General features: G+C 42.4%; 1 protein-coding gene and 15 non-coding genes across 16 annotated transcripts; 5 read left to right on the top strand and 11 right to left on the bottom strand.

Moving 5' to 3' along the window:
- The first annotated feature begins 2,225 nt into the window (after positions 1-2,225).
- Positions 2,226-2,297, top strand: Trnat-ugu. The gene has a single exon. It is a non-coding gene; the product is annotated as a tRNA-Thr (tRNA).
- Positions 2,298-3,025: 728 nt separating this feature from the next.
- On the top strand, positions 3,026-3,098 carry Trnat-ugu. The gene has a single exon. It is a non-coding gene; the product is annotated as a tRNA-Thr (tRNA).
- A 598-nt stretch (positions 3,099-3,696) lies between these two features.
- On the top strand, positions 3,697-3,774 carry Trnat-ugu. The gene has a single exon. It is a non-coding gene; the product is annotated as a tRNA-Thr (tRNA).
- Positions 3,775-4,497: 723 nt separating this feature from the next.
- On the top strand, positions 4,498-4,573 carry Trnat-ugu. The gene has a single exon. It is a non-coding gene; the product is annotated as a tRNA-Thr (tRNA).
- A 4,351-nt stretch (positions 4,574-8,924) lies between these two features.
- Trnat-ugu lies at positions 8,925-8,999 on the bottom strand. The gene has a single exon. It is a non-coding gene; the product is annotated as a tRNA-Thr (tRNA).
- Positions 9,000-9,249: 250 nt separating this feature from the next.
- Positions 9,250-9,361, bottom strand: Trnai-uau. Its single transcript has 2 exons — positions 9,324-9,361; positions 9,250-9,286 (listed from the first exon to the last, which is right to left on the bottom strand). It is a non-coding gene; the product is annotated as a tRNA-Ile (tRNA).
- Positions 9,362-9,715: 354 nt separating this feature from the next.
- Positions 9,716-9,788, bottom strand: Trnat-ugu. Its single transcript has one exon. It is a non-coding gene; the product is annotated as a tRNA-Thr (tRNA).
- A 605-nt stretch (positions 9,789-10,393) lies between these two features.
- On the bottom strand, positions 10,394-10,469 carry Trnat-ugu. Its single transcript has one exon. It is a non-coding gene; the product is annotated as a tRNA-Thr (tRNA).
- Positions 10,470-11,191: 722 nt separating this feature from the next.
- Trnat-ugu lies at positions 11,192-11,266 on the bottom strand. The gene has a single exon. It is a non-coding gene; the product is annotated as a tRNA-Thr (tRNA).
- A 610-nt stretch (positions 11,267-11,876) lies between these two features.
- Trnat-ugu lies at positions 11,877-11,950 on the bottom strand. The gene has a single exon. It is a non-coding gene; the product is annotated as a tRNA-Thr (tRNA).
- Positions 11,951-12,675: 725 nt separating this feature from the next.
- On the bottom strand, positions 12,676-12,748 carry Trnat-ugu. The gene has a single exon. It is a non-coding gene; the product is annotated as a tRNA-Thr (tRNA).
- A 605-nt stretch (positions 12,749-13,353) lies between these two features.
- Positions 13,354-13,427, bottom strand: Trnat-ugu. Its single transcript has one exon. It is a non-coding gene; the product is annotated as a tRNA-Thr (tRNA).
- A 718-nt stretch (positions 13,428-14,145) lies between these two features.
- On the bottom strand, positions 14,146-14,218 carry Trnaa-ugc. Its single transcript has one exon. It is a non-coding gene; the product is annotated as a tRNA-Ala (tRNA).
- Positions 14,219-14,818: 600 nt separating this feature from the next.
- On the bottom strand, positions 14,819-14,891 carry Trnat-ugu. Its single transcript has one exon. It is a non-coding gene; the product is annotated as a tRNA-Thr (tRNA).
- Positions 14,892-15,607: 716 nt separating this feature from the next.
- Trnat-ugu lies at positions 15,608-15,680 on the bottom strand. The gene has a single exon. It is a non-coding gene; the product is annotated as a tRNA-Thr (tRNA).
- A 7,727-nt stretch (positions 15,681-23,407) lies between these two features.
- On the top strand, positions 23,408-23,824 carry LOC124277747. The gene has a single exon (XM_046713472.1). The coding sequence runs from the start codon at positions 23,408-23,410 to the stop codon at positions 23,822-23,824; it is 417 nt and encodes a 138-aa protein (XP_046569428.1).
- Positions 23,825-26,542: the final 2,718 nt, after the last annotated feature.

Raw genomic sequence — 26,542 nt, 5'->3', positions numbered from 1 at the left:
AAAGTCCATGACCTAGGGTTCCTTCTGACGAAGCCCCCGTACGGCTACCGAGGCTTGCGTGGTTCTGTCGACCCTCAGGTTTGGTCAGAGCTGATGCGCTTCTGTTGTGCTTCTTCTACAAAGCTGGCGCCCGACAATAAACTTTTCAACGTCACGAATTTGTTCTTTACAATACATTAGCCTGGGCGTATAAACTGTATGGATTATTTTACAAAATCTTGTTCAGAACCGTTGACTGAAGTAAGTGGCTACTGTCCAGCAGTCAATGGGAGTATATACAAGTGATTCTGGCCAAGTTTGCTGAGTCTTGCACATTCTTCACATGATTTGTGGTTCTGGTACCCACGGTGTACATCCACACCGTCTACCAGGACTTCAATTCACTGCAGTGCCATAGTCCGCAAACTGGTTCACACATTGTTCAAAAGCACTGAGCCACACATCGTCAATGTCCTCTAGTCTCACCAGTGGCAAAAGAGGAAGCAATTCTCACAAACTTGGCTATTTCTGGGTCAGTCACAAACCCTCATCTGCAAGCCACATTTCCAAACATTTCTCCAGATAGCCTGTCTGAAGTGGAATAAACAGCCTTCAGTTGACACCGAAACACGTCTTGATGGCGTTCTGGGCTGCAGGCTCAGAGTCTGTAAAAAACAATTGCAGTCTAAAGATTGATATTCAGCTCTGATGACTTCTCTTAATAATGCTGAAGAATCTATGGTAGGTGGCCTACTTTGTCTGAAGAAGTCCATAAATCAGGAGGAGCCATCTTGTTGTTGGACTACATGGACGTAGAGCTGATGGTGACTTTCCAATGATAGTGACTAAGCATTTTCCTGCATAATATATAGCTGCAAACAAGATGAATTTTATTCAGTGACATTAATTGAATATGGATAATTGGTGAGTTGATATCAGTCTGGATAGTCTGTCAGCTTGAATCTGTCCCTACGAGTTAAGTTCGCCAACCAGCGGACGACCCTTCCCCTAAAACAACATCACTAATCCTAATCCTCTGCAGGCTGCCTGCACAGTGAGGATAATCTTGTAGATATTGTCCTGCTTGTTCCTTCCTCACCTGTAGAAAATATAACAATTACACTACTCAATTACAGGCCACTAATACAATACCAATTACAGGCCGATTAATACAATACTCAATTACAGGCCGATTAATACAATATCACCAAAGCCGATTAATACAATACTCACCAGCCGATTACTACCACCTTACCACAGGTCGATTAATACAATACTCACCACAGGCCGATTAATACAATACTCCACCAGCAGCCGATTAATACAATACTCAATTACAGGCCGATTAATACAATGCTCAATTAAAGGCTTATTTAACAAACCACTCAATTACTGTGGACTGTCAAATTAATAAAAACACAGGATAACACCCACTCACCTGGATTGCTGTTAACTGGTCAGGTTTGGGTGGATGACAGTGACGGTGTTTTCCCTCTTCAAAGGAAGCTCCAAACTGATCACTGATGTGGGACACGTGGTAGGTTCCGACACTGCAGCGCCAGTGGTTCTAGCAGTTGTTGATTTCGTAACAAAAATTATTATCATTAATCGTGATGACACCTCCTCGGTGGTGTTGCTAACTTAATGGTTTCTTCAACTTCAGATGCACCGGTGGTACATTGATCCACAGCACCCCATTGCTGGTCATAAGACCGAATTGGGTAACCTGTTTGCCGGTGGTTGCGCCCCTGTGTCTTGGAGGACGGAGTCTGGTGGTTGAGGGCACTGGGAGCCTGGAACTGTGTTCCACGGCTCAACACACCTCTTCGGCCCCAACTTCACCAGACGGGTGGTTGAATTGCCGATTCTATCAGTTGGTCACGCCAAGCCCTGTACAGTGACTATATTTTAACACCGCATTATCATTGGGTCTTGGTTATTTTGATAAAATTGAGTATACTTTTTTCAAATTAATTTAAATTCGCTCTAGAGTCCTGTGCCAATCTGTAGTGGTTTTAGACCCTGAAATCTGTGAGCTCAGCCGAAGGTAAGCAACACATCTCTTAAAGTGAACAAACGCATCTTTGCACTCAATATTTAACACATAAGACATCCAAAGAAGTACCAATGTTTGAATGTGTTGTTGTTGCAATCTGTTTGTGTTTGAAATGCTTGTTGCAAGAGATCTTAGTCTAACAGACACGAGTGGAGAATAAGAATTGACAAGTCTGGGTCCATGGTCAACTGCCTTCATAGCTCAGTGATAGAGCACTGGTCTTGTTAACCAGGGTCGTGGAGTTCGATCCTCACTGGAGGCTCATTTTTCTTTGTACAGATTTCTATCACCCAGGTGTCAGGATGCCAATAGTTACCTGGACGGTGAATGTCCTCAGAGGCAAATCAGCCACCCAGCAGACATTTCAGTTACATCAACATGAGAGAATTATAGGCTTGAAAGGAAATTCTTCATCTTTGAGAGGTAAAGTAGAGAATAAGATAAAACACCCGGAGTCGCGATTGACCTCAATTTATGTTTATATCTTGAACTGTCTCCTTGTTTTCAATTCAGTTTAATATGTAGAATAACCCAACTTTCCATATCAGAATGTATTTGATCATGCTTGAAAGTGTGCTGAGTAATTTGCAGTGAAAATGTTCAGCTGTTTATCAGCTGCCCTGGTGGCACAATCGGTTAGCGCGCCGTACTTATAGTCGGTACCTTCCCATGATCACCATGGGATGAGGGAGTGGTTGTTGGGCGCCTGAGTTTCACCCGGGCATGCACTTCACTTTGCTTCACTCTTCTGACATTTTCAATAAAACTCCTCACTCCCATTTCCCACCTCCAGCGTCAATGTGAAGGGAGTGTATGGCAGGTAAAAAATACACTTTGTAACCGCAACCGACACATTTTGATATATCTGAAATTTAGAATAATCCCATGTGAATGGTGCTTGCCAACAGATCAAATCCCTGACTGCAATCACCGCCCCGGGGCCGTAAAGCCGTTAAAAACCGTGGCAAATCAAGCAAACGGTTATCAGATGCCTCCATAGCTCAGTGGTGAGAGCACTGGTCTTGTAAACCAGGGGTCGTGAGTTCGATCCTCACTGGGGCTAGATATCTTTATCGGAGTTTTAACCTTTTTGTAGTTGAGCTGATTAACCCTCTTCATGAGGCACCATGGAGAGTTCCAGTAAGCAGACTCCTAGCTCAGTGCTTAGGGTGCTGGTCTCCTGCTAATTAGGGTCGTGGACATCCATGATCAATTGGGGGCTATCATATAGGTCCATTTAAAACATGCTAGATTTTTTTCTTCATTCAAGTGAACTCAGTCTGAATTTTGAGGCCAACTATTCGTCACATCGATCGCAGCCACAGTGACCAATGATAGTGGTATTCGGGACAAATTCATGCATGAATTCAAGGTCCCTTTGTTACCCAAGCGCAAGTATCCTTTAAGGTCTCAAATCCACACCCAAGCCTTTAAATGCTCAACTTCGGTCAGCTGAAGGTATCAACACATACCTTTAAAGTGAACAAAATGCATCTTTTGCACTCAATATTTAACATAAGACATCCAAAGAAATACCACTGTTTGAATGTGTTGTTGCAACCTGTTTCCAGTTTTGAATTTGTTGTTAAAAAGAGATCTTTAGTCTAACAGACACGAGTGGGAGCCATGAGAATTGATAAGTTCGGGTCCATGCATTAACTGCCTTCATAGCTCAGTGGATAGAGCACTGGTCTTGTTAACCAGGGGTCGTGAGTTCGATCCTCACTGGAGCTCTGGCCTTCTTTTGTACAGATTTCTATCACTCCATGGTGTCATGGATGCCATTGTGTTACTTCTGGACGGTGAATGTCCCCTCAGAGGCAAATCAGCCACCCAGCAGACATTTCAGTTACATCAACATGAGAGAATTATAGGTTGAAAGGAAACCCCTTCATCTTTGAGAGGTAAAGTAGAGAATAAGATAAAACTACCCGAGTCGCGATTGACCTAATTCTATGCCTTATCTTGAACTGTCTCTTGTTTTCAATTCAGCTTAATATGTAGAATGTCCCACCCTTTCCATATCAGAATCGTATTTGACTGTTTGAAGCTGTAGCTGAGTAATTTGCAGTGAAAAATGTTCAGCTGTTTCATCAGCTGTCCCGTGGCAATAACCGGTTAGCGCGCCGTACTTATAGTCAGTACCTTCCCATGATCACCATGGGATGAGGGAATGCGGAGGTTGTGAGTTCGAGCTCTTCACCTCCGGGGCATGCATCATTTGTTTACTTTTCTGACATTTTCAATAAACTCCCTCACTCCCATTTCACCTCCAGCGTCATGAAAGGGAGTGTATGGTGGCAAAATACATCTTGTAAATCGCAACCCGACACATTTTGATATATCTGAAATTTAGAATATCCCATGTGAATGGTGTTTTACACAGACAAACCCGACTGCACCGACTGCCCTGGGCTCATGAGCTGTTAAAACCGGTGGCAAATTGGCAACGGTTATCAGGATGCCCCATAGCTCAGTGGGTGAGAGCACTGGTCTTGTAAACCAGGGGTCGTGAGTTCGATCCTCACTTCGGGGCTAGATATCTTTTATCGGAGCTCGGAAATCCCTTTGTAGTTGAGCTGATTAACCCTCTTCATGAGGCACCATGGGAGAAGTCCTGTGCAAGCAGACTCTCTAGCTCAGTGCTTAGGGCGCTGGTCTCCTACAATTAGGTGTCGTGACATCCATGATCAATTGGGGCTATCATATAGGTCCATTTAAAACACATGCTAGATTTTTTCTTCATCTGCGAACTCAGTCTGAATTTTGAGGCCAACTATTCTGTCACATGATCGGAAAATCAGCCGCAGTGACCACGACAGTGGCATTCGGGACAAATTCATGCATGAATTCAAGGTCCCCTTTGTTACCCAAGCGCAAGTATCCCTTAAGAAGTCTGGAAATCCACACCCAAGCCTTTAAATGCCGGACTCCGGTCTTCAGCCGAAGTTGCACAATAACATATCTCTAAAGTGAAACAAACAGCCTCTTTGCACTCAATATTTTTCGAACATGTATCAATCCAAAGAAATACCACTGTTTGAAACGTGCTGTTGCAATCTGTTTGTGTTTCTTGAATCTTGTAAGTTGCAAGAGATCTTAGTCTAACAGACACGAGTGAGAATAAGAATTGATAAGTTCGGGTCCATGGCTAACTGCCTTCATAGCTCAGTGGATAGAGCACTGGTCCTTGGTTAACCACAGGTCGTGAGTTCGGGATCCTCTACCGGAGGCTCATTTTCTTGTACAGATTTCATCACCCAGGTGTCAGGGATGCCATTGTGTTACCCGGACGGTGAATGTCCCCTAGAGGCAACTCAGCTCCACCCAGCAGACATTTCAGTTACATCAACATGAGAGAATGAGCTTCTGGAGCGAAATTCTTCATCTTTTGAGAGGTAAAGTGGTAGAGAATAAGATAAAACTACCCGAGTCGCGGATTGACCTTAATTTATGTTTATCTTGAACTGTCTCTTGTTTCAATTCAGTTTAATATGTAGAATGTCCCAATTTTCCATATCAGAATGTATTTGACTGCTTCGAAGCGTAGCTGAGTAATTTGCAGTGAAAATGTTCAGCTGTTTATCAGCTGCCGTCCTGGCACAATCGGTTAGCGCCGTACTTATAGTTGGCACCTTCCCCATGATCACCATGGGATGAGGGAATGCGGAGGTTGTGAGTTCGAGTTCACCTCCGCATGCACTACTGGCTGCCTTACTGGACATTTTCAATAAACCCTCACTCCCATTTCACCTCCAGCGTCATGAAAGGGAGTGTATGGCAGGTAAAAAAATACATCTTGAAATCGCAACCGACACATTCTTTGATATATCTGAAATTCTAGAATATCCCACGTGAATGGTGTTTACACAGACACAACCTGATTCGCAATCGGACCGCCCTTGGGCCTACAGGCTGCCAAAACCGTGGCAAATTGGCAAATGGCTACCAGATGCCCCATAGCCTCAGTGGTGATACCACTGGTCCTGTAAACTAGGGGTCGAGTCTGATCCTCACTGGGGCCAGATATCTTTATCGGAGTTTCTAACCTTTTGCAGTTGAGCTGATAAACCCTCTTCATGAGGCAATCATGGAGAAGTCCCTGCGTAAGCAGACTCCTAGCTCAAAGTGCTTAGGGTGCTGGTCTCCCTAATTAGGGGTCGGTCCATCAATGAGATCAACTGGGGCCATCATAGGTCCATTTAAAACATGCTAGACATTTTCTCTCATTCAAGTGAACTCAGTCTGAATCTTTGAGGCCAACTATTCGTCACGCTGATCGGGAAACAGCTGTGCGACCAACGACAGTGGCATTCGGGACAAAATCTCAGCGCATGAATTCAAGGTCCCCTTTATACCCAAGCGCAAGTATCCTTTGCTGGTCTGAAATCCACAACTCCAAGCCTCTTTAAATGCCTGACCTCGGCTTCAGCCGAACTTGCACAACACATAATCTTAAAAGTGAACAAAATGTATCTTTTGCACTCAATATTTAACATAAGACATCCAAAGAAATACCACTGTCATGAAATGTGTTGTTGCAATCTGTTTTGTAGGTTTGAATTTGTTGTTGCAAGAGATCTTTAGTCTACAGGAGACTAGTGAGTATCAAGAATTGATAAGTTCGGGTCCATGGCTAACCGCCTTCAGCTTCCCAGTGGGATAGAGCACTGGTCTTGTTAACCAGGGGTTGTGAGTTCGATCCTCTCACTGGAGGCTCATTTTTCTTGCACAGATTTCTATCACCCAGGTGTCAGGATGCCATTGTGTTACCTGGACGGTGAATGTCCCTCAGAGGCAAATCAGCCACCCAGCAGACATTTCCTTCAGTTACATCAACATGAGAGAATTATAGGCTTGAAAGGAAATTCTTCATCTTTGGAGAGGTAAGTAGAGAATAAGATAAACTACCCGAGTCGCGATTGACCTAATTTATAGTTTATCTTGAACTGTCTCTTTGTTTTCAATTCAGCTTAATATGTAGAATGTCCCAATTTTCCATATCAGAATGTATTTGACTGCTTGAAGCGTAGCTGAGTAATTTGCAGTGAAAATGTTCAGTTGTTTATCAGGCTGCCCCGGTGGCACACCATGCCGGTTAGCGCGTCGTACTTATAGGCCGTACCTTTCCCATGATCACCATGGGATGAGAATGGAGGTTGTGAGTTCGAGCCTCCACCGGGCATGCATCATTTTGTTTACTTTTCTGACATTCTTCACAAAAAACCTCACTCCCATTTCACCTCCAGCGTCATGAAAGGAGTGTATGGCAGGTAAAACATATCTTGTAAATCGCAACTGACAACATTTTATTATATCCTGAAATTCTGTGAATATCCCATGTGAATGGTGTTTACATTACATCAGTCTCTGACTGCAATCGATCGCCCTGCCTACAGCTGTTAAAACCGTGGCATAGCCATAACGGTTATCAGATGCCTCCATAGCTCAGTGGTGAGAGCACTGGTCTTGTAAAACCAGGGGTCGCAGTCTGATCCTCACTGGGGCTAGGATATCTTTTTATCGGAGTTTTAACCTTTTTGTAGTTGAGCTGATTAACCCTCTTCATGAGGCACCATGGAGAAGTCCTGTGCAAGCAGACTCCTAGCTCAGTGCTTAGGGTGCTGGTCTCCACACTAGGGGTCGTGACATCCATGATCAATTGGGGCCATCATATAGGTCCCATTTAAAACATGCTAGGATTTTTTCTTCATTCAAGTGAACTCGCAGCCCGAAATTTGAGGCCAACTATGGTCACATGATCGGAAACAGCTGTGTGACCACGACAGTGGCATTCGGGACAAATTCATGCATGAATCCGCTGGGTCCCTTTGCTGCCCAAGCGCAAGTGGTCCTTTTAAGGTCTGGAAATCCACACCCAAGCCTTTAAATGCCTGACCTCGGCTCAGCCGAAGTTGCACAACACATATTCAAAAGTGAACAAAATGTATCTTTCGCACTCGGTCATTTAATATAAGACATCCAAAGGTCACCACCATTGTTTGAAGGTGTTGTTGCAATCTGTTCGTGCCTGAATTTGCTGCCGCAAGAGATCTTAGTCTAACAGACACCAGTGATATCAAGAATTGATAAGTTCGTCCATGGCTAACTGCCTTCATAGCTCAGTGGATAGAGTACTGGGTCTTGTTAAAGCTAACCAGGGGTCGTGGAGTTCGATCCCTCACTGGCAGGCTCATTTTCTTTGTATTGATTTCTATCAATTCAGGTGTCAGGATGCCATTGTGTTACCCGGACGGTGAACGTCCCCCAGAGGCAAAATCAGCCACCCAGTGTATATTTCCCAGTTACATCAAATACAGAGAAATTTATAGGGCTTGAAAGGAAATTCTTCTTCATATCTTTTGAGAAGTGTAAAGTATAAGATAAACTGATTCCGAGTCAGTGATTGACCTAATTTATGTTTATCTTGAACCGTCTCCCTTTGTTTTCAATTCAGTTTAATCATGTAGAATAGTCCCAATTTTCCATATCAGAATGTATTTGACTGCCTTTCAGCGTAGCTGAGTAATTTGCAGTGAAAAATGTTCAGCTGTTTATCAGCCATCCCGGGTGGCAATAACCGGTTAGCGCGCCGTACTTATAGTCAGTACCTTCCCATGATCACCATGGACAGGAATGCGACGCTGCAGTTCGGAGCCCTCACCCGGGCATGCATCATTTTGTTTACTTTCTGACATTTTCACAAAACCACCCCATTTCACCCTCCAGCGTCGCGAAAGGGAGTGGCGGCAAAACACATCTGTAAAATCGCAACTGACACATTTTGATATATCGAAATCTAGTAACATCCCACGGAATGGTGGCACAGAACCGACTGCAATCGACCGCCCCGGGCCTACAGCTGTTAAAACTCTGATAAAAGATATTCAGCCCCCAGTGAGGATCGAACTCAGCCGACCCTGGTTTACAAGACCAGTGCTCTCACCACTAGAGCTATGGAGGCATCTGATAACCGTTGCCAATTTACGCTCGGTTTTGCTGGCCTGTAGGTCCAGGGCAGTCGATTGCAGTCAGGATTTGTCTGTGTAAACACCATTCACATGGGATATTCTAAATTTCAGATATATCAAAAATGTGCCAGCTGCGATTTACAAGATGTATTTTATCTGCCATACACTCCCTTTCATGACGCTGGAGGTGAAACGTGAGTGAGGGCTTTGTGAAAATGTCAGAAAAAGTAAACAAATGATGCATGCCCCGGGGTGAGGCTCGAACTCACAACCTCCGCATTCCTCATCCCATGGGTGATCATGGGGAAGGTACTGACTATAAGTACGGCGCGCTAACCGATTGTGCCACCGGGGCAGTTGATAAACAGCTGAACATTTTCACTGCAAATTACTCAGCTACGCTTCAAGCAGTCAAATACATTCTGATATGGAAAAATTGGGACATTCTACATATTTAAACCTGAATTGAAAACAAGAGACAGATCAAGATAAACATAAATTAGGTCAATCGCGACTCGGGTAGTTTATCTTATTCTCTACTTTACATCTCAAAAGATGAAGAATTTCCTTTCAAGCCTATAATTCTCTCATGTTGATGTAACTGAAATGTCTGCTGGGTGGCTGATTTGCCTCTGAGGGACATTCACCGTCCGGGTAACACAATGGCATCCTGACACCTGGGTGATAGAAATCTGTACAAGAAAAAATGAGCCTCCAGTGAGGATCGAAACTCACGACCCTGGTTAACAAGACCAGTGCTCTATCCACTGAGCTATGAAGGCAGTTAGCCATGGACCCGAACTTATCAATTCTTATTCTCACTCGTGTCTGTTAGACTAAGATCTCTTTGCAACAACAAATTCAAACACAAACAGATTGCAACAACACATTCAAACAGTGGTATTTCTCTTGATGTCTTGTATTCAAATATTGAGTGCAAAAGATACATCTTTGTCTCACCTTTAAGATATGTGTTGTGCAACTTCGGCTCGAGCCGAGTCCAGGCGATTTAAAGGTTTGGGTGTGGATTTCAGACCTTAAAGGATACTTGCGCTTGGGTAACAAGGGGACCTTTGAATTCATGCATGAATTTGTCCCGAATGCCACTCGTCGTGGTCACACAGCTGTTTCCGATCATGTGACGAATAGTTGGCCTCAAAAATTCAGACTGAGTTCACTTGAATGAAGAAAAAATCCTAGGCATGTTTTAAATGGACCTATATGATAGCCCCACTGATCATGGATGTCAACGACCCCTAGTGTAGGAGACCAGCACCCTAAGCACTGAGCTAGGAGGTCTGCTTACACAGGACTTCTCCATGGTGCCTCATGAAGAGGGTTTATCAGCTCAACTACAAAAGGTTAAAACTCCGATAAAAAGATATCTAGCCCCCAGTGAGGATCGAACTCACGACCCCTGGTTTACAAGACCAGTGCTCTCACCACTGAGCTTTCATGGAGGCATCTGATAACCGCTGCCAATTTGCCACGGTTTTATACAGCTGTAGGCTGTATCTCAGGGCAGACGATTGCAGTCAGGATTTGTCTGTGTAAACACCATTCACATGGGATATTCTAAATTTCAGCATATATCAAAATGTGTCAGTTGGTGATTTACAAGATGTATTTTTACCTGCCATACACCTCCCTCTTCATGACGCTGGAGGTGAAATGGGAGTGAGGGTTTGTGAAAATGTCAGAAAAAGTAAACAAAATGATGCATGCCCCGGTGAGGCTCGAACTCACAACCTCCAAGCATTCCTCATCCCATGGTGATCATGGGAAGGTACTGACTATAAGTACGGCGCGCTAACCGATTGTGCCAACGTGGGGCAGCTGATAAACAGCTGAACATTTCACTGCAAATTACTCAGCTACACTTCAAGCAGTCAAATACATTCTGATATGGAAAATTGGGACATTCTCACATATTAAACTGAATTGAAAACAAGAGACAGGTCAAGATAAACATAAATTAGGTCAATCGCGACTCGGGTAGGTTTATCTTATTCTCTACTTTACCTCCTCAAAAAGACGAAGAATTTCCTTTCAAGCCTATAATTCTCTTCATGTTGATGTAACTGAAATGTCTGCTGGGTGGCTGATTTGTTCTGAGGGGACATTCACCGTCCGGGTAACACAATGGCATCCTGACACCTGTGATAGAAATCTGTACAAGAAAATGAGCCTCCAGTGATCGGATCGAACTCACGACCCCTGGTTAACAAGACCAGTGCTCTATCCACTGAGCTATGAAGGCAGTTAGCTATGGACCCGAACTTATCAATTCTTATTCTCACTCGTGTCTGTTAGACTAAGATCTCTTTGCAACAACAAATTCAAACACACAAACAGATTGCAACAACACATCTCAAACAGTGGTATTTCTTTGGGATGTCTTTATGTTAAATATTGAGTGCAAAAAGATACATTTTGTTCACTCTTTAAGATATGTGTTGTGCAACTTCGGCTGAGCCGAGTCCAGGCATTTAAAGGCTTGGGTGTGGATTTCAGACCTTTAAAGGATACTTGCGCTTGGGTAACAAAGGGGACCTTTGAATTCATGCATGAATTTGTCCTGAATGCCACTGTCGTGGTCACACAGCCGTTTCCTGGATCATGTGACGAATAGTTGGCCCCAAAATTCAGACTGAGTTCACTTTGAATGAAGAAAAAAAATCCTAGCATGTTTTAAATGGACTCTATATGATAGCCCCAATTGATCATGGATGTCACGACCCCTAGTGTAGGAGACCAGCACCCTAAGCACTGAGCTAGGAGTCTGCTTGCACAGGACTTCTCCATGGTGCCTCATGAAGAGGGTTTATCAGCTCAACTGCAAAAAGGTTAAAACCTGATAAAAGATATCTAGCCCCCAGTGAGGATCGAACTCACGACCCCCTGGTTTACAAGACCAGTGCTCTCACCACTGAGCTATGGAGGCATCTGATAACCGCTGCCAATTTGCAGTACGGTTTTACTACAACAGCTGTAGGCCCCAGCGGGTCGATTGCAGTCAGGATTTGTCTGTGTAAACACCATTCACGTGGGATATTCTAAATTTCAGATATATCAAAATGTGTCAGTTGGGTGATTTACAAGATGTATTTTTTATCCTGCCATACACCCCCTTTCATGACGCTGGAGGTGAAATGGGAGTGAGGGTTTTGTGAAAAATGTCAGAAAAGTAAACAAATGATGCATGCCCCGGGTGAGGCTCGAACTCACAACCTCCAGACTCCTCATCCCATGGTGATCATGGGGAAGGTACTGACTATAAGTACGGCGCGCTAACTGATTGTGCCACTGGGGCAGCTGATAAACAGCTGAACATTTTCACTGCAAATTACTCAGCTACGCTTCAAGCAGTCAAATACATTCTGATATGGAAAATTGGGACATTCTCTACATATTAAACTGAATTGAAAAACAAGAGACAGGTCAAGATAAACATAAATTAGGTCAATCGCGACTCGGGTAGTTTATCTTATTCTCTACTTTACTCCTCAAAAGATGAAGAATTTCCTTCAAGCCCATAAATCTCTCTCATGTTGATGTAACTGAAATGTCTGCTGGGTGGCTGATTTGCCTCTGAGGGGACATTCACCGTCCGGGCAAACACAATGGCATCCTGACACCTGGGTGATAGAAATCTGTACAAGAAAAATGAGCCTCCAGTGAGGATCGAACTCACGACCCCTGGTTAACAAGACCAGTGCTCTATCCACTGAGCTATGAAGGCAGTTAGCCATGGACCCGAACTTATCAATTCTTATTCTCACTCGTGTCTGTTAGACTAAGATCTCTTGCAACAACAAATTCAAACACAAACAGATTGCAACAACACATTCAAACAGTGGTATTTCTTTGGATGTCTTATGTTAAATATTGAGTGCAAAAGATACATTTTGTTCACTTTAAGATATGTGTTGTGCAACTTCGGCTGAGCCGAGTCCAGGCATTTAAAGGCTTGGGGTGTGGATTTCAGACCTTAAAGGATACTCTGCGCTTGGGTAACAAAGGGGACCTTTGAATTCATGCATGAATTTGTCCCGAATGCCACTGTCGTGGTCACAAGCACAGCTGTTTCCGATCATGTGACGAATAGTTGGCCTCAAAATTCAGACTGAGTTCACTTTGAATGAAGAAAAAAATCCTAGCATGTTTTAAATGGACCTATATGATAGCCCCAATTGATCATGGATGTCACGACCCCCAGTGTAGGAGACCAGCATCCCTAAGCACTGAGCTAGGGAGTCTGTTTTGTACAGGACTTCTCCATGGTGCCTCATGAAGAGGGTTAATCAGCTCAACTACAAAAAGGTTAAAACTCCGATAAAAGATATCTAGCCCCAGTGAGGATCGAACTCACGACCCCTGGTTTTACAAGACCAGTGCTCTCACCACTGAGCTATGGAGGCATCTGATAACCGTTGCCAATTTGCCACGGTTTTAACAGCTGTAGGCCCCAGGGCGGTCGATTGCAGTCAGGATTTGTCTGTGTAAACACCATTCACATGGGATATTCTAAATTTCAGATATATCAAAATGTGTCAGTTGTGATTTACAAGATGTATTTTTATTTTCTGCCATACACCCCTTTCATGACGCTGGAGGTGAAATGGGAGTGAGGGTTTTGTGAAAATGTCAGAAAAGTAAACAAAATGATGCATGCCCCGGGTGAGGCTCGAACTCACAACCTCCGCATTCCTCATCCCATAGATCATGGGAAGGTAATTGACTATAAGTACGGCGCGGCTAACCGATTGTGCCACTGGGACAGCTGATAAACAGCTGAACATTTTCACTGCAGAAATTACTTCCAGCTACGCTTCAAGCAGTCAAATACATTCTGATATGGAAAAATTGGGACATTCTACATATTAAACTGAATTGAAAACAAGAGACAGTTCAAGATAAACATAAATTAGGTCAATCGCGACTCGGGTAGTTTATCTTATTCTCTACTTTACCTCTCAAAAAGATGAAGAATTTCCTTTCAAGCCTATAATTCTCTCATGTTGATGTAACTGAAATGTCTGCTGGGTGGCTGATTTGCCTCTGAGGGGACATTCACCGTCCGGGTAACACAATGGCATCCTGACACCTGGGTGATAGAAATCTGTACAAGAAAAAATGAGCCTCCAGTGAGGATCGAACTCACGACCCTGGTTAGCAAGACCAGTGCTCTATCCACTGAGCTTATGAAGGCAGTTAGCCATGGACCCGAACTTATCAATTCTTATTCTCACTCGTGTCTGTTAGACTAAGATCTCTTGCAACAACAAATTCAAACACAAACAGATTTGCAACAACACATTCAAACAGTGGTATTTCTTTGGATGTCTTATGTTAAATATTGAGTGCAAAGATACATTTTGTTCACTTTAAGATATGTGTTGTGCAACTTCGGCTGAGCCGAGTCCAGGCATTTAAAGGCTTGGGTGTGGATTTCAGACCTTAAAGGATACTTGCGCTTGGGTAACAAAGGGGACCTTTGAATTCATGCATGAATTTGTCCTGAATGCCACTGTCGTGGTCACACAGCTGTTTCCGATCATGTGACGAATGGTTGGCCTCAAAATTCAGACTGAGTTCACTTGAATGAAGAAAAAAATCCTAGCATGTTTTAAATGGACCTATATGATAGCCCCAATTGATCATGGATGTCACGACCCCTAGTGTAGGAGAGGACTACACCCCAAGCACTGAGCTAGGAGTCTGCTTGCACAGGACTTCTCCATGGGCGCCTCATGAAGAGGGTTAATCAGCTCAACTACAAAAAAGGTTAAAACTCCGATAAAAGATATCTCAGCCCCAGTGAGGATCGAACTCACGACCCCTGGTTTACAAGACCAGTGCTCTCACCACTGAGCTATGGAGGCATCTGATAACCGTTGCCTTAATTTGCCACGGTTTTAACAGCTGTGAGCCCCGGGCGGTCGATTGCAGTCAGGATTCGTCTGTGCAAGCACACCATTCACATGGGATATTCTAAATTTCAGATATATCAAAAATGTGTCAGTTGTGATTTACAAGATGTATTTTATTTCCTGCCATACACTCCCTTTCATGACGCTGGAGGTGAAATGGGGTGAGGGTTTTGTGAAAATGTCAGAAAAGTAAACAAAATGATGCATGCCCCGGGTGAGGCTCGAACTCACAACCTCCGCATTCCTCATCCCATGGTGATCATGGGAAGGTACTGACTATAAGTACGGCGCGCTAACCGATTGTGTGCCACACTGGGCAGCTGATAAACAGCTGAACATTTTCACTGCAAATTACTCAGCTACGCTTCAAGCAGTCAAATATTCTGATATGGAAAATTGGGACATTCTACATATTAAACTGAATTGAAAAACAAGAGACAGGTCAAGATAAACATAAATTAGGTCAATCGCGACTCGGGTAGTTTATCTTATTCTCTACTTTACCTCTCAAAAGATGAAGAATTTCCTTTCAAGCCTATAATTCTCTCATGTTGATGTAACTGAAATGTCTGCTGGGTGGCTGATTTGCCTCTGAGGGGACATTCACCGTCCGGGTAACACAATGGCATCCTGACACCTGGGTGATAGAAATCTGTACAAGAAAAATGAGCCTCCAGTGAGGATCGAACTCACGACCCCTGGTTAACAAGACCAGTGCTCTATCCACTGAGCTATGAAGGCAGTTAGCCATGGACCCGAACTTATCAATTCTTATTCTCACTCGTGTCTGTTAGACTAAGATCTCTTGCAACAACAAATTCAAACACAAACAGATTGCAACAACACATTCAAACAGTGGTATTTCTTTGGATGTCTTATGTTAAATATTGAGTGCAAAAGATACATTTTGTTCACTTTAAGATATGTGTTGTGCAACTTCGGCTGAGCTCACAGATTTCAGAGGTCTAAAACCACCAGATTGGCACAGGACTCTAGGCAATTTAAATTAATTTGAAAAGTATACTCAATTTATCAAAATAACCAAGACCCAATGATAATGCAGTGTGCAAATATAGTCACCATGCACAGGGCTTGGCGTGACCAGCCGATAGAATCGGGCCAATTCAACCACCCGTCTAGGTAAAGTTGGGGGCTGAAGAGGTGTATTGGGCAAATGGAACACGGTTCCAGGCTCCCAGTGCCCTCAACCACCAGACTCCCGTCCTCCGCAGACACAGGGGCGCAACCTACGGCAAACAGGTTACCCAATTCGGTCTTATGACCAGCAATGGGGTGCTGTGGATCAATATGCCACCGAGTGCATACGGGGATTGAAGAGCCATTAGCGTTAGCAACACCCACCACGAGGAGGGTGTCATCACGGTGTATGATAATAATTTTTTTGTTACAGAAATCAACAACTGCTAGAACCTACTGGCGCTGCAGTGTCCGGAACACTACCACGTGTCCCGCATCAGTGATCCAGTTTGGAGCTTCCTTTGAAGAGGGAAAACACCGTCACTGTCATCCACCCAAACCTGACCAGTTAACAGCAATCAGAGTGAGAGTGAGGGTATTTATCCTGTGTTTTTTAATCATTGACAGTCACAGTAATTGAGTAGTTTGTTAATCAGCCTTTAATTGAGCATTGTATTAATCGGCCTGTAATTGAGTATTGTATTAATCGGCCTGTAATTGAGTATTGTATTAATCGGCCTGTAATTGAGTATTGTATTAATCGACCTGTAATTGAGTATTGTATTAATCGGCTTCTAATTGAGTATTGTATTAATCGGCCTTTAATTGAGTATTGTATTAATCGGCCTGTAATTGAGTATTGTATTAATCGGCCTGTAATTGAGTATTGTATTAATCGGCCTGTAATTGAGTAGTGTAATTGTTATATTTTCTACAGGTGAAGGAACAAGCTGGGGACAATATCTACAAGATTTATCCTCACTGTGCAGGCAGCCTGCAGAGGATTAGGATTAGTGATGTTGTTTTAGGGAAAGGGGTCGTCCCATGATTTAGCTGAACTTAACTCATGGCCAAGGGACAGATTCCAAGCTGACAGACTGTCAGACTGATATCAACTCACCAATTATCCATATTCAATTAATGTCACTGAATAAAATTCATCTTGTTTGCAGCTATATATTATGCAGGAAAATGCTTAGTCACTATCATTGATCACCATCAGCTCTACACGATCCATGTCATGGTCAACAACAAGATGTTCCCTCTGATTTATGGACTTCTTCCAGACAAGAAACAGGCCACCTACCATAGATTCTTCAGCATTATTAAAGAGAAGTCATCAGAGCTGAATATCAATCTTTAGACTGCAATTGTTTTTACAGACTCTGAGCCTGCAGCCCAGAACGCCATCCAAGACGTGTTTCGGTGTCAACTGAAAGGCTGTTTATTCCACTTCAGACAGGCTATCTGGAGAAATGTTCAGAAATGTGGCTTGCAGATGAGGTTTGTGACTGACCCAGAAATAGCCAAGTTTGTGAGAATTGCTTCCTCTTTGCCACTGGTGAGACTAGAGGACATTGACGATGTGTGGCTCAGTGCTTTGAACAATGTGTGAACCAGTTTGCGGACTATGTGACACTGCAGTGGATTGAGGGTCCTGGTAGACAGGTGTGGAATCACTTCCACACCGTGGGTGCCAGAACCACAAATCATGTCGAAGAATGGCATGCAAGACTCAGCAAACTTGGCCAGAATCACCCCAACATATACTCCCCATCAAACTCACTAGTTTTAATGTAGCCACTTACTTCAGTCAACGGTTCTGAACAAGATTTTGTAAAATAATCCATACAGTTTATACATGAGCTAATGTATTGTAAAACAAATTCGTGACGTTGAAAAGTTTATTGTCGGGCGCCAGCTTTGTAGAAGAAGCACAACAGAAGCACATCAACTCTGACAAGCCTGGTGGTCGACAGAACCACGCAAGCCTCATTCGGATGACCAACCGTACGAGGGGGCTTCTTCGTCCGAAGGAACCTAGGTCCTTGGACTTTGAGGCAAATATGATATGGTTGTGTAAGATACAGTAAGTAAGTATTTAAATATACTTTTAACTAAGAAATAACTTTATAAACCTATCTCCGATTTTCTGCAGTAAAGTAGGTTCCTTCTAGAATCAGGTAGACCTCTGCCAACACTTTGCACCGATCATTTCTAAACCTAGGTTTTGAAGAACACGTTTCGAAACCTCATAACAGATTAAATTTCGATCATTTCATAACCTAGGTTTTGAAATGGTCGTTATTTAACCTGATATGAGGTTTTGCAATGACCATTATTTATGATTCAGACAACTTGGTCTTGCTATGACTGATCGTAAAATATCTCATTATTGAAAACTTCCAATATAAAGTGGCGATAACTGGTTTCGAACCAGCAAGCCTTCGCTCTCTAACTTGAAATTTCACCCACTAGGCTACGAAGGACCGCTGTAAAAAATGAGATTGTTTGTCTGTACGAAACGTGTGTTCCTCACAAGACGGGTACTGCGGGCAGCGCACGTGCAGGACACGGGTAGCGCGTGCAGAGCACGTGCATTGCGCGTGCGAGGCAATGCATTGGCTGCCAGTCGCATCTCAGTTGACACCGACTGTTCCATCATTTGCGGGCTGTTCCATCGATGTTGTTCTGCTCAGTATATGCACAAATTGAAAATAATACATATTTGTGTTTTACATTCATGACGGTTCATAAGTCGGATAAAACACTCGGTCTTGGTCGGAATTGTAAAACCTTAGACCTGCAGAGACTGCAGCCCTCGGTTTAACAAGCTCCGTCCCTGCAGTTCTCGCGTTTTACAATCCCGACCAAGACCTAGGAGTCATGCTTTATACTTTACATAAATGTGTAATGGTGCTTTTTATTGCTTTAAGTTGGATGAAAACGTCATGCCTGAAGACTTCTCTCATCGTGACATAAGAAGCAAAAGGTGAGAGGCATATCGTGTTTGCCACTGACCGACAGTTACAGCACTAAACTACGCGTAGTGCGGCGTACAACTTAACTCACTTGTGCGTGCCGAGTGGGACTTTAAGCTGATGCCGCTTGTTTTTGTGATTATGTCAAGACGAAGCACATCTGATCACGTTTAGGTTTTCAAGCGCCTACTAGAGGTTCTTCCCAACACACCACAAGTAAAGATTATTTTGGCATTGTCAAGTTCCAATTTTTAAATTGTTTAGTAAGAATATGTATGGCTGGCACGGGCGAATGAACAACAAGGTGGGAGGGCAGCCATTGGGGGTCTACAGACTCATCCCAGAGCTCCACCGTGAACCCAGCCTCCTACCCCTACACTACAGACCAGAGCTCCATCCCAGCCCTCTCCCCTACCGTGAACCCAGCCCACTACCCCCCCCTACCCCTACAGACCAGGCTCATCCCAGAGCTCCACCGTGAACCCACCTCCTACCCCTACAGACCAGACTCATCCAAGAGCTCCACCGTGAAGGCAGCCCCCTACCCCTACAGACCAGGCTCACCAGGCTCCATCATGAACCCAGCTCATCCAAGAGCTCCACCGTGAACCCAGCCCCCTACCCCTACAGACCAGGCTCATCCCAGAGCTCCATCATGAACCCAGCCCCCTACAGACCAGACGCATCCCAGAGCTCCACCGTGAAGGCAGCCCCTACCCCTACAGACCAGATTCATCCCAGAGCTCCACCGTGAAGGCAGCCCCCTACCCCTACAGACCAGGCTAATCCCAGAGCTCCACCGTGAAGGCAGCCTCCTACCCCTACAGACCAGGCTAATTCAAGAGGGACGTGTGGAGGCATACATCAGAAAGTCGTCATCAGCAAGACAGGATGAGGTCTTCGAACTGTAGAGTTCCTTCAAGGATGGGGACTTGTCTCTGTCCCAACTTCTCACAAGATGTTCTGCTATTCATGGACCGATCATTCAGTGAATTAACAACAAAACAATTAATCTTAAAATGTTGTATGATGCGCTATTTAAATGTCCAATTAATTATATTATCATAAAAGAAGTGAGGCTCTAATTTCCATTATTCAACAGCTTATGATATGATAGATAGGGAATACCCCAGAATCCAAAGAGTAACTGGTGTTTTAATACAATTCAGATGTTTTTCTTTTGTCTAGACATCTTGTCATCTTGTGCACAATACCATAAACTGTTATATCAAATACTGTAAGATACGTTAATTAAGTTGGCAACTAATTAAGTTGGCAAAAACCGATTATTACAAAACTAAATAACCCTTAGAAATCAATATCTGAAGTAAGCTACTATACCGGGGTATGAATCGACACAACTGTACTATTTAGAAAGGAAATTGGAAGATAAGGATAAGAACACTTGTAGAGGTGCTATCTAAAGTTCTAAAGCACAACTTACACTTGAATCTGATCGATGCACTTCCTATTTTTATAATTTGGAAAAATGTAAACAACGAGATCAAAGCATTATTTGATTAGGGAGATGGTACAATAACCGGGAAGACAGGGGATCTGTTGGATACTGCTCAGCAATTCTACTTTCCCTTATTTACTGCAGAGCAATGTAATTTAGAAAAACTTTCCGAGGAAGAAATGAATTCATGTGGAATGGCTATTTCTCAGTGTGAGCTTTCAGAGGCACCCTAAGGTATGAATAGGAATGAATCACCTGGCCCTGATGGACTGGCTGTTGAATTCTACTTTTGGGATATCTTATGTCCCGTCTTTTTACAAGTTTTAGATGGAATTCATAAATGACATGATGACATGACAATACTTTATTACCCCAAGGGGAATTCTTTTTACATTTGAAAGTGGTCACAAGGTTACTTATAAAAATGACATATAGGTTAATAAAACACAAAACAACACAATAGACAGACAAAGTTAACAATCATTTAAAAGTCGAATACTTGCTGGAATAAAAGAATTTTGAACTCTTTTTGTTTTAAAACGGGGCATTTGGTATCGGCGGCCTGAAGGTAAAAGATGGTATTCAGAAAATAAAACAAGGCTGGGATCAGATAAAATTTTCTCAGCGAGGTTAATAACACGGGAATTAAAGAGAGAAGATAAATCCGAAACAGACACCCCAGAGATTTTACTTGCAATTAAAATGATTTTGTTAAGATAGGATTTGCTTTTGATACTAAGAGAGCCATACCAGCATTGAATTGATAAAGTTAAAATACTTTCAACAAAACAACGATAAAACGACAGCATCACCTTTGAGCTTATGTTAACAGATCTCAGTTTGCGCATAAAATACAATCTTTGCTGGCATTTCTTAAAAATAAAATCGGTGTTTGGACCCCACTGTAGTTGGACCCCACTGTAAAGAACATACTCTTTCACGTTCCATTTAAAATAGTAAAATCAGTTAATTTTATAATAAGACAGGAGACAAGAGTGACTGCCTGACTGAGTTTGGTTTTACGCCACTTTTAGCAATTTTCCATCGACATCACGGCGGGGGACACCAGAAATGGGCTTCACACATTGTACCCATGTGGGGATTCGAACCCGGGTCTTCGGCGTGACGAGCCAACGCTTTAACCATTAGGCTACCCCGCCGCCCACAGGAGACAAGAGAGACATTAAGTGTAACTGACCTATTTAATGATAAATATAGATTGTAAACTTTTATCACTGAGACTGTGAAATATCATGGCTTCAACTGTTTCCCCTGAACAATCTTGTTGTGTACCAGGAAGAGATATAGCTAACAACCTTCACTCTGTGAGAGATGTTGTTGATGTTACTAATAATCGTAAATATGATTCCTACCTCATCAAAATTGATCTAGAGAAAGCTTTTGACAGGTTTCACGCCAAAATATATTTCACATTTTCATAAAATTTAACTTTGGAGATTTCTTTTCTTTTTATGGGTTAAGATTTTATGTACTGATACAAAGAATGCAATGGCCATTTGACACCTTATTTCACCTTAACCCGTAGAATCGACTCTATGCTATACGTTTTGATATCAGAGCCACTGAATTTAATGGTCAAGAACAATCCTGATATTACTGAATTAATATCAGTAATGACATTAACTCTCTAATATATCAGCATGCTGATAACACTAAAATCACTGTCTCAGATGTTAGGTGTCTTTGAAACATTTCGTACAGTTAATAACTTATAATGTGAGGTAACGGGTGCAAAAATCAACAATGAAAATTAAGAAATTTTGTTATTGGGCAAAAAAAGGTTTCATTATATTTTCAACCTAAATCCCGGTTAATGTTCAGAGATATTGCATAGAAATATCAGGCATTTACTTTAGCATGGATAAAGCTATGGGTGAAACATTAAAGTGGAGATAGAAAAGAGTGAAAATACTACCACTGTTGACTTCATAGACAGCTTACTCTACAAGGCAGAGCCATTGTAATAAATATCCTTATGAGTTCCCGCTTGCGCTATGTGTTTGCTGTAATAACTGTTTCCACATTGGGTTGAGTATAAATTTACTCAAATGTTTAGTAATTTTCTGTGGCACAATATAACTGCCAAAATCTCTTGAAAATATGAAAACTTATTTAAAGAATATAAGCCCATTGTATGCTCAGCTTTTCGCTGCATGGAATCAAATTAACGAAGGAATATGACCATTACTTCAAATTCTATCAACCACTATTTAGAAATCCATGAATTATATTTAATGGAAACACTCCTAGGTTTCAATAGTTTATTTCAAATGGGATTACTTGTATCAAACATATTTGTTTTGAAGTCATCCCAAAATTCATGGCTGGACAATTTATTTTGAAAATATTCCACGAGACCTTACCTGAGATGGGCATAAGTATACAACAATGTTATGGGTCATTTTATATGACCATCAGAGTGGAAAATAATCATGATTTTACCTGATTTTGGCATAGGTGCTTGAGAATATTTCGCTCATATGACGACGTGCATGCGTGTTTATGTATGTGATTGTGCGGCTGCTTGTACTAGTCCAGACTGAAGCTGATTTTATAGTGCTAGCCCACTGAGATACCATGCCACAGTGAAGCATGAATACCCTATGATGAGATAATATATGTAGTCATGGATAGAGCATCAGATATGAAATCTTTAAACATAAAAAGTTGTGATAAATTACAGAACATTATTCATTGCAAAAACATATGTGGCATTAGGGGGTACAAAAATCCAGATAGAAGAGAATTCACGAGACAGTAAATTGTAGAAGATGAATGAAACGTCGTGAAAAAGACGTCCCATCCCTACCAAGACATCGTTCCCAGATCGAACTGCCAAGCCTCTACACCAAGACATCGAGTGGCGAACATTTCCTCATTGCAGGTGATGGCGAAGATGACAAGATACTGGTATTTACAACTTTAGACATCCTTCGTCACTTGAGTCAGTCTTCTGTAACGACACCTTTGACAAGTCCCATGAGATATTCACCTGTCTCTACTCGATTCATGCCTTTGAGAAAGGGAACATGTTTCCTCTAGTTTATGGTCTACTTCCCAACAAGAAGCAGATAACATACCACCGGTTCGTCAGCCATGTGAGATACTTTGCTGCTGCAAACAACAAAATCATCTCACCCATGTTTGTATTTACGGACTTTGAGGTAGCAGCACAAAATGCAGTGTCTAGTGTTTTCCCAGGTGTGACCATGAAGGGTTGCTTTTTCCATTACAGCCAGGCTGTTTGGAATAATGTGCAGAAATATGGACTTTCCCACCGCTTTGCAGACGACCCTAGTGTAACTCAACTTGTGCGCCATGCCATTGCCCTTCTCCTAGAGCCCCTCGACAAAGTCAGTGACATGTGGTTGTACGCCCTCGACTCATCACCAGCAGATCCATCAACTGAACGGTTCGGGGACTGCGTGACAACTTACTGGGTTTAATGTGACCTTGGTCGTCAGATGTGGAACCATTTCAACACCGCTGGCCCTAGAACAACAAACCACGTTGAGGAGTGGCACAGAAAACTGACCACTGGAACATCTGAGTGCCACCCCAACCTGTTTAAGACCATCAGCTTCTTGAGGAAAGAACAGGCGTACACCGAGACCTGTATTATCCAGTTGACCCATGGTGCCAGAGCTCCCCCAAAGAAAGAAGTACCGCGACTTGACACACACAAAAGGTGAGGTGAGGTGAAATTGGGTTTAACGTCGTGCTTGAGAATAGTTCGCTCATATGACGATGTGCATGCGTGTATATGTGTATGTGCGGCTGCTTGTACTAGCCCAGATTTAAGCTGGTTTTATAGTGCTAGGCCACTGAGATACCATGCCGCAGTGAAGCATGAATACCCCACTCAGACACATTATACTGACTCAGAGCCGACCAGTCCTTGTTGTACCAATTAATGCCGAGCGCCAGGCAGGGACCAACAAGTACCATATTTTTACGTCTTTTGGTATGATGCGGTCGGGGATCGAACCCGCGACCTTCCGCTCTCCGGGCGGACGCTCTAACCTCTACACCACGGAGGCGGTACCACACACAAAAGACGCTTAGAAAGTGGCCAAGTGTCATGTGAAGACTACCTTGACCCAGTCGGTCACTTGACTGGTTATTGATATTGAAATTATATAAGATAATTCTGCCACTGATGTCCATTAAGTACTGATATATGTGTGATTATGTGAAATTAAATATGTACATTATGTATATCCTTTTAAGATAAATATCGTAAATTTACCTAACGACATGAATTGTATTAAATGTTTATATCTTGTCTCCAGTTCATGGGTATCTAGTTTGACCCAACACCTGTTGTTTTAGGTGATTATCACGCCTGACTGGTTCATATACTCCATATAATAGGGCTGGATGGGAAAATTCAGACATACCCATGTGTCAGTGATACAGACTACATACTGTGTTATCATTCAATCCCTACCAAGTAAGTGGTTGATCATTTGGTCCAGTAAAACATAAGAAGGAACAATATACTGATGCTGTTATTTGCAAAGATAATGTAAATATTTCATCTAAAGTTTTCAAAGCGAAATATAGTTATTCCTTATTCGTTAATGCACTGTTTCGTGAGCCAACAGCCATTTCCTTCCTGAATGTAAGTATGCTATTAATATCAATTGGACTACAGTTGGGAAAATTGCATTCTTGAAAGACACATCCTCTAGACAAATTGATTTGGAATTCAGTTTAAGCCATGGCATATGAAAATATATGACATATGAAAGTTTATTCTTATATGGCAAACAGACACGAACATGTGTCCGGTTTGTAAAATTTGATTTCGTAATAAAAGAGAACACTCATATTCATGGATTCAGAATCAGTAATGTTTAATCTTTAAAATATCAGCATGCTGATGACACCACTGTTCCTGTTGGTTACCCACAGTCAGTGGGGGAAAACATTTTAGGCGATGTGAATATTCTTGTGAAGCGACTCAAGCCAACATCAATTTCCAAATTCACACCTTACCAGACATACTGAATCAACCCTGTTTACCAACCCTATGATCTTGTATAATTATGAACAAGACATTGTTTAAGTAAATTATTCATCAGCAGTGGAATAATGTGCATAAAAGATATCAACTTGTGTTATGAAGTCATTCCACATTTTTGTATGTTAACAACAATGTTGAAATTGTACAAGACAATGCTTTGTGTTGATTTACAAACAATTAAGAATGGATAAGCTGTTATTTAACATGCGCTCCAGGGTGGAAACATCCTATTTTTTTTATGTTGTCAGTGGTCCTCCTGAAGATATATAGTTTGCCAGATAGAAGACTGGGATGTATCAGTACAGCAGTTTCCGGTTAGATATTGCTAGGAAATTGAATCAACGGTTACATATTGCTAGGAAACTGAAATTTTCAGGACAAAATATTTTAAAGAACCAAATAGTTGTCTTATTTGTCCTAATGATGCCTTGCATTTGTTTCCCTACTGAAAGAAACCGGCTTATGTTTTGGACAGTTCTCAGGGACTAAAAACTGTCTCTGAAAAGAAATCATTGACGGACATCATGTTATCAATGTAATGGATGGCAGTATTTGAGAGACCCGTCGTTACGAGCCTATGTGCCTTCTCCTTTCAAATCGGGCGGTGGGGTAGCCTAGTGGTTAAAGCGTTTGCTTGTCACGCCGAAGACTCGGGTTCGATTCCCCACATGGGTACAATGTGTGAAGCCCATTTCTGGTGTCCCCCGCCGTGATATTGCTGGAATATTGCTAAAAGCGGCGTAAAACCATACCCATTCACTCACTCACTCTCCTTTCAAATCCTTCGTTCAAACACATCTTGCATTGCTTTCGTTTCATAACTCAAAATTGCATCAATTGCATCTTTTTATTCAGAATTACATCAACATTAATTATAAACTTACGAGCAAAATCTTTATCCTTTGAGGGGTAAAGAAGAGAATAAGATGAAACACCCAATTCGCGATTGACCTAATTAATGTTTGTCTTCACTTTCCAATATGAGTATGTATTACTGTTTCGAATGTTTCACTCAACTCTCAGACCCTACTTTGGATGACGATTCAGAGCTTAGCAAGGGTGTCAACAGTGACAATGACAGTCGTGAGTCAAGTACGGCAGCCACAATACAGTTTATAGGGCGGTAAACAAAGAT

The sequence above is a fragment of the Haliotis rubra genome, unplaced genomic scaffold (genome assembly GCF_003918875.1).
Source record: "Haliotis rubra isolate DU_JTF1 unplaced genomic scaffold, ASM391887v1 Scf227, whole genome shotgun sequence".
NCBI classification, from domain to species: Eukaryota; Metazoa; Mollusca; class Gastropoda; order Lepetellida; family Haliotidae; genus Haliotis; species Haliotis rubra.
This window is presented reverse-complemented; position numbering and strand designations above follow the sequence as displayed.

Excerpts from the sequence above, each read along its gene's own strand:
- LOC124277747 (XM_046713472.1), top strand. The coding sequence starts at position 23,408 with ATGTTTCCTCTAGTTTATGGTCTACTTCCCAACAAGAAGCAGATAACA.